Source organism: Crocuta crocuta, unplaced genomic scaffold, assembly GCF_008692635.1.
Source record: "Crocuta crocuta isolate KB4526 unplaced genomic scaffold, BGI_CrCroc_1.0 scaffold27, whole genome shotgun sequence".
Classification (NCBI taxonomy): domain Eukaryota; kingdom Metazoa; phylum Chordata; class Mammalia; order Carnivora; family Hyaenidae; genus Crocuta; species Crocuta crocuta.
The window spans coordinates 1538809-1546522 of record NW_027532250.1 but is presented as its reverse complement, the minus strand read 5'-3'; the positions used below and the strand labels follow the sequence as shown (position 1 = coordinate 1546522).

Genomic DNA, 7714 nt, shown 5'->3' with positions numbered 1-7714 from the left:
CCCCCCCACTCCAGACCTGTTGAATCAGAATCTGCATTTTAACAAGATGCCCAGGGGATTCCTATGCACATCAGGGCACTTTTTTTTTTTTAATTTTTAAACCTTTGTTTTAAACATTTATTTATTTTTGAGAGAGAGAACGAGAGACAGAGCGCAGGAAGGAGAGAGGCAGAGAGAGGGAGACACAGGATCCGAAGCAGGCTCCAGGCTCTGAGCTGTCAGCACAGAGCCCAACACGGGGTTCGAACCCACGAACCGTGAGATCATGACCTGAGCCGAAGTTGGACGCTCAACCGACTGAGCCACCCAGGCGCCCCATTTTAAAAATTTTTTTAGATGTTTTTTAAAATTTAATTTTGAGAGAGAGAGAGAGAGAGGAGAGTTGAAGGACAAGAGAAAGAGAAGGAAGGAGAGACTCCCCAAGCAGGGACGTCACTGTCAGCACAGAGCCCGACGCAAGCTTGATCTCACGAACGATGAGATCGTGACCTGCGCCGAGACCCAGGGTCGGACTCTCTGAGCGCCCCCGGCGCCCCATTAGGGCACTATGTTAAAACCCCTTCTGTACTGACTCACCGAATCTTGGAACAACCCCAGAGCCCCTGAGTGTCAGAGATGAGGAGGCTCGGAAAAGTTAGGGAGGTTGTCCAAAGTCACACAGTGGGCGAGCGGAAGAGCTACACACACGCCACACGTACACAAACACAGATCAGCCTTTACACCAACAGGGAAGCTCTCGAATGAGGCCCAACCTTCAAGGTAAGTTGCCAGGTGAAAAATGGCAAGGCAGACAACACTGTGTACGCCATGTCACTATCTGCAGGAAGGGAGAAAAAAAAAGGAACGAAGAATCTAGACGCAATTTTAAATCCCCAGAGGGCGTCTGAGAAGACAGCCAGTACCGTGGAAATAGCTGCCCCTGGAGGCGAGATCAGCTGCGGAAGGAGGTCGCAGGGAGCCGCCACACTGCTGCGCGCACCTGCAGCTTGAAAGTTGAGCCGCTCGCAAGTATTATCTATTCTAAGATAAATGTGTTTTGCATTTGGGTTTTTTTTTTCCCCCCTTAAAGCTGGTGTCAGGAAGAAGCTACCTACCCCGGAGCCGCGCCCCCCCTCCCCCTACTTAATAAGAAACACATTTTGGGGGAAGAAATGGGCACAGCTAACCCCACCCAGGCTCCCACCCGCCTTCTGTCCGCCCTTCAAAGAGGGTGGATCTGAGGTGGGGAGCGGAAGGCATCGGGAGAAGCAGCCAACAGCGGAGGGTCCAAGAGGGGGCTCAGAACCATGTGCGGGGGCTTCTAGAAGGGGCTCCATGCCTCACACCAGCGCTGCGGTCCTTAACCGCGGGTGACCTGGTTCCGCAGGGAACCTTCAGTAACAGCTGGAGACATTCTGGGGAGATGCGACTGGCATCTAGTGGGTAGAAGCCGGGGATACAGTTAAATGTCCCGCCATATGCGCAGGACACTCAGGATGTCCCCAGGGCGGGGTGTCCCACACGGTTATGTGTTCAGGCACCACCCGCGGCTCCGGTTAAAGTGCCGGATCTAACAGAGCAGGCCTGGGACGGGACCAGAGTCTGTGTTTCGGAGAGCACGTCAACCCCGCTGGGGCGGGGACCTCGCTCCGCACGAGGCCTCAGCCAACCCGGCCGTGGCCAACTGGGTCATCATCTCCTGCAAAGGGGCAGGTGCTACTTTTGCCCGGGATCAAAAGGCTGGACGGTGGGCGCTGCCCGGCGGGCATCGGGGGAGCAACAGGCAGCAGGCGCGAGCTTGCGGAGCCCCTACGCGGTGCAGGAGCACAGGCTGCCGGAAGCGGAGGTGACGAGGCACCTACCGTCCAAGGTCTCCACGCAGAGCTGCAGGCCCAGATTGTGCCGCGGGTTGACCACCCAGTGGTTGCTGGTGGCTGTGATGTCGAAGACCAGCCAGCCCTCCTCCGAGGCCCAGAGCGTGCGGCTGTCCAGCAGAAACAAGTCAGACTCCCTGCAAGAGAGGAGGAGACACAGGTCACGGCAGTTGCGTGGCTTGGTCACCCCTGTCGCCGGCCGGCCGCTGTTGGAGAGAAGGACCGCGTGGAGTAGGGGAGGCAGGAGGAGGTCTCCCGGGCCCCCAGAAGTGGGTGCATCAGGGCAAGATCCAGGCCCGAAGACTCCGTAGTAGCTGTGATGGAAGAAGGGAGTGCAGAAGGGACAGAGAGAATACATCCAGGGGGCAGGGAGCTGCTCCAAGGCAAGCTCACCTTTCACCCTTGTTACGAGGGATCCCGATGGGACGGGATACAGGAAGTCATGCATTTACAGCCTCTGTGTTGCCTGGAGTCTCGGGGAATAGAAGCTCACATTTGTTGGATTACTCACCATTTGCCAGGCATGGCCCGGAATAGTCTACACATATTATCTCATTCAATTCTCACAACCCTAAGGTGTAGTGATATTATCGTCTCCACGACTACGGTAAAACCATGACTTGCCCCAGGTCATTTAGGCAGGAGCTGGGGTGTGAGCTCAGGTAACTGAGCACTGGTGCACACACTCTTCATGTGCATGCCACGCAACTGCCTCAGAAGCCCACCAAGTTTTAGGAGGTGGACCCCAGACTGACATTATTAATAGAGATAACCCTTTAATCCTCTCTTCCTCACATTTTGCAGTAGCAAAATGGGTAAAACTACAACTGATGTTGTAGTGGATGGAGGATGGATGGATGGAAGTGGAAGGGTGGATGGGCAGAAGGATGAATGAGTGGATGGATGGGTGGATGGATGGATGGGTGGGTGAATGGATGGGTGAATGGATGGATGGGTGAGTGGATGGATGGATGAATGGGTGGGTGGGTGGATGGGTGGATGGATGCGTGAATGGATGGATGGATGGGTGAATGGATGGATGGATGGGTGAATGGATGGATGGATGGATGGATGGGTGAATGGATGGATGGATGGGTGGATGGATGGGTGGATGGATGGATGGGTGGATGGATGGGTGGGTGGGTGGATGGATGGGTGAATGGATGGATGGATGGGTGGATGGATGGATGGATGGATGGATGGATGGATGGATGGATGAGTGAATGCTTGGATGGGTGAATGGATGGAAGGATGGGTGGGTGGGTAAATTTTTACATTCATGGTTAATAGAACTGTAGTATACAAGGTCTCAAAACATTTTGTGGACTTTTACTTAAAAGAATTCAAAGTTTCAACATTTGAAATCCTTCAACAATCAGTTAAAATTTTTGAACCCCCACACTGTGCCAGACACCGGGGTACAATGGTGAACAACATCCTAACCAGCCCCTGCCCTAGGGCATCGACAGTCTCCATCGTACCTGGAATGATCTAATGTTCCTGGAAATTAAGGTGAATTTTCTCCACTCACTATGAAGGCCTGAGATGTAGTGACTGTTAATTGAGCACTTACCCAGTGCCAGGCTCTGGGCTGAGATGCCTGACCAGCATCCTATCAGCACTGAATCCTTACAACTCTATGAGTTGGATAATATTATGTGTGCCATTGTGCGGATGTCAAAACTGAGGCTCAGAAAGGCAAAGCTGTTTGCCTGGGGTTACTAGGGGTCACTTTGTGCTGAAACATAGTCAAGGCAGGATTGAAATCCACCCAAACTACCTGCAAGTCCAAGCCTGCAACCCCACGTCAACGCCGTTCATCTGGACACTACCTTTGCTCAGGGGTGAGTCTTATCATTTCAGAACCTTTGGCAAATCAGACTCAGTGTAATACAAGCCATTAAGCCATTGGCTGGTGCTGAGGCGTAGACACCCCCTTAGATGAGGGACAAGACCCCTATTATCTACCATCCTCACTCTTCTTTTCTGGGTGGCCTGGAGACTCCACGTTTGTGAGGTCGGCCGGATTCTCATTCTGCCGCGTGTCATAACGCATTAGACATTTACCCATCGCCTTAATGTGTACAAGACTCACGAGAAGGCAGGCAGAAACTGGATCAGTAACTTTAGCCAGTGTTCCAAATTGACTGTATCACAGAACTCTCTGGAAACGTACGGGGAGATTAACAGGTCGCCCGGAGAAGCCTCCACAGGGATGGAGAACCAGGAGGAGCCAAAGCAGGTGTGAGGATGAGGGACACAGCAAACAGCTGCCGGAGGCGGGGACCTGAGTTCTAGTTCTCTCCACGCATCATCCCAAAGCCTGAGCGCAGAGAACCCAGCGCTGGACCACAGTGGGGCAGGGCGCTCCACGGCGACAAACCAGCAGGACCAGAAGACAGAAACAGGTCACCCGCATCCCGTCCACGTCCCCTGAAATCCCAGTTTTTAAGCGATGCTCAACCATGGCCGGAACCCGATTCAGAAAATACCGAGTTATGTTACACAACGTGTATGAATGAAACATGACTGCTGGTGTCCTGGGCACCAGAGCGTAGCCACAGGACAGGACAGCGCACCGTGCCAGCCACTCTGGGGTCCCTGGGGATCTCCGTCCCCGCGCTGATACAGGGAGATTATGGAAGCAAGGATGGCCTTTTACTTTTTTTTTAACAATTAAAATTTTGTTTAATCTTTATTTATTTTTGAGAGAGACAGAGAGAGACAGAGCATGAGCAGGGGAGGGGCAGAGAGAGAGAGAGAGGGAGACACAGGATCCGAAGCAGGCTCCCGGCTCTGAGCTGCCAGCACAGAGCCTGAGCCTGACACGGGGCTCGAACTCACAGACTGCGAGATCATGACCTGAGCCGAAGTCAGACTCTTACCCGACTGAGCCCCGCCGGGCGCCCCAGGGTCGGCTTTCTGAGCCACAAAAGGTTTTGAAGACCCTAACTTTGTCACGTCTGAACTGAATAAGAACGAGACGGTCTTTCCTGACCACGTGGCTTCCACTCTTCCCTGCGCCCCTTTACAGGCAGATTCAGAGCGGGTCTGGGGGCTGTTCCACGCAGACCGTCAGCTTACAAACGAGCGTTTCCCGCTGTCCTTGCCTCCACTTTGCCTCGATGGCTCCCCGGCCGTGGAGCGCAGCCGTCAGCGTCAGCGAACCAGCCGCTCGCGGCCAGCCGCAGTCAGAGGAGAAACACGGCTCCGAATCAAAACAGTTCCCTGCCCAGACCGGCTCCCGGGGCCCTCGGGGGAGGCGCCCACGCCGCAGCACAGAAGTCACAAAGCTGGGTGGGGACTCTGCCGGACGTCGTTATTTGCAGGAAAATGTGACCAGGTATCTGGAAAGGCCCTTGTGGACGGTAAAACAACACGTAGTCACTGAAGGAACCAGAATTAGGCCTTGGAACGGTGAACGCCTTGCCAAACGATACTGAACATTCTCCTTACAGGCCGCGACACCGCGCCCCAGATGTGGCCGAGCCTTGACTCATCCATGAATCAGCGGGAACGCGCCGACTCCCCGCCCCCGAGCCACGCTCTGCAGTAGGTTCTAGGTCTGCTTGCAAACGGCAGAGTCCTATTCAAAGGCACTGGGGCAGGGGAGCCTTGGCGATGCTAACAGGGGCTCTGCCTCTGCCCCGAAGGTCCAGGCACGCGGGGGGCCCACGCGAGGAGGCCCAGGGAGAAATCGCTTTGCAACCAAGTCTGGGGGGAAGGGTGGGAGAGCGGCCATTTCTAGCTGCCCCCTCGAGCGTCTCATTGGAGCACTGTGGTTCTCGCACCGAGGAGGAACCGGACAGGCCCTTGGTGACGTGCGATTTACCCTGATCGTGTTGGCCTCCGGAGCCCAGGTGCGAGCAGGGGCGGAAAAGGCTCAGGGTGAAGCACCCACCCCTAGTACTTTCCTCACGTCAGTTCTCTGGGGGCCCCAGCGGTAAGGTAAGTGTTCCATTTTACAGATGAGGACAGTGAGCTCCAGAGAGGTGAAGCCGACTGTCCACGTGAGCGACCCTCTAAGGGACAGAACCGGGCACAGTCTCGGAAGTCTGACCCCACAACTCGAGCACATGAGCCCTGTGATGTCCTTAAGTCACCTCCTCGCCCGAGGACAGGTAACCAGGAGGCGGCTGGGCCCTGCGTGAGGCACCTTACTATCACAGCACTGCGTGGAGCGGAGAAAATACTAGACGGGTATGAGGTCTGGGTGGTGGGGAAGAGAGGAGAGCAGGTCAAGCCGGCTGATGCCCGGGGCTCAGTTTCCTCCTCTGTAAAATGGGGATAGGCCACCTTCTTCAGCAACTGGGAGACCCAAGTGAAGACCAGCTTGGCAACAAACTCTCAAGGCTCCATGGGGCGCCTCCGCGGTTACGCGAGCCGTGCAGGTGCTGGTGCGCAGTCCCTGCTCGGCCTGTCTTGGCCTCAGATGTTCCGTGACTTGATCCAGAAATTAACACACCACGTATCCACTCAAAGAATGTTCAGTTCGACCCCAGAGTTCATCAGGCAACTATATTAGGATGTGTACAGTTGTAGGATTTTCTGCAAATAGGCTACCGGCAAGCCCTCCCACCTCTGTTCGCACACGCAGCTCTCCCGCGGGGTCTGTTCCCCGCCTCTGACGTCTGGGCTGATTCGCCACTGGCTGGGACCGGTGGGACCCATGGAAGTGAGGCCACAGTCACACCGTGTGTCCCAGAAAACGTGCAAACCATCCACAAAGAGATGCGGGTAAAACCTTACGGCACGTACGTCCCAGGAAGCTGCCTCCAAGGACCACGCGGATCAGCACCTCCTGACAAGGGGGAAACGGGACACCGAGCAAAGAGGTCCTAGAAGACTGAATGTGTAGCACGTATGTTTCTGGAGAAATACAAAATGCTAAAAACGGCGAAAAAAAAAAAAGAAATAGAGAATTTGAGCAAAACTAAATGCGGTGAGAATTGAAATGGGTGTGGCATCTGGGGGACTCGGTCGGTCGAATGTCCCTCCGACCCTTGGTTTCTGCTCAGGTCGTGATCCCAGGGTTGTGGGAGCGAGCCGCTAATGGGGCTCTGTGCTGGGCGTGGAGCCTGCCTGAGACTCTCTCTCTCCCTCTGCCCCTCTCCCGGACTTGTGCAAGTGCACCCTCTGTCTCTCTCAAAAAAAAAAAAAAAAAAAAAAAAAAAAAAAGAATTGAAACAGGAATAAAAAGCCTTTCTCACCCCCAATCCCCAAATGGCTTTGCACTACTTTTACCAAAACGGCCAAATTTACAACGGACAATTCCTGCTAATACAAATCAGTCAGGAGAATCGGGGAGGACCAGGTGGGAGAAGCCAGTCCTCCGACAACGGACGGGGCCAGTGTGAACAGCGTCTCTGTAAGGAGATACCAGCGGCCGGTGAGCACAGGTGACAGAAGAGTCAACATCGTCAGCCGCTAGAGACACGCGACTCAGAGCCACCACAAGACAGCCCTTCGCACCCACTAGGACGGCCAACACCACAACCACACAGCAGCAAGTGCTGGCAAGGATACGGCTCGTACGCTGCTCATGGGAACGTGAAACGGTGCACACGGACCCACATCCAGTCGTACACGCCGGGTTCACAGCAGGATTATTTGTAACAGCACACAAAAGTGGAAACAGCTCAAATACCCGTCACCCGCTCCATGGACGCACAAAGTGTGGTAAATCCACGCCACGGGAAACTCTTCGGCGGTAAGACGGAATGAAGGACTGGCCGCCACAGGGATGAACCCTGAGCTCATCATGCCGAGGAAAGGGAGGCAGACACGGGGCCACACGCGGTGGGGGTCCTTTATGGGAAGTGTCCAGAGAAGCAAATTTACAGAGATCAGAAGGATGAATT

General features: G+C 54.6%; 1 protein-coding gene across 1 annotated transcript in view; it reads right to left on the bottom strand.

Annotated features, from left to right (window-relative positions):
- BMP7 (bone morphogenetic protein 7) overlaps positions 1 to 7714 on the bottom strand; it is a gene marked incomplete at its 5' end in the record, with an annotated part of 88556 nt that overhangs the window by 27695 nt on the left and 53147 nt on the right. Inside the window, one exon of the mRNA XM_077778324.1 lies at positions 1842 to 1990. Coding sequence (XP_077634450.1) covers positions 1842 to 1990 — 149 coding nt within the window. The remainder of the gene's footprint in view (positions 1 to 1841; positions 1991 to 7714) is intronic.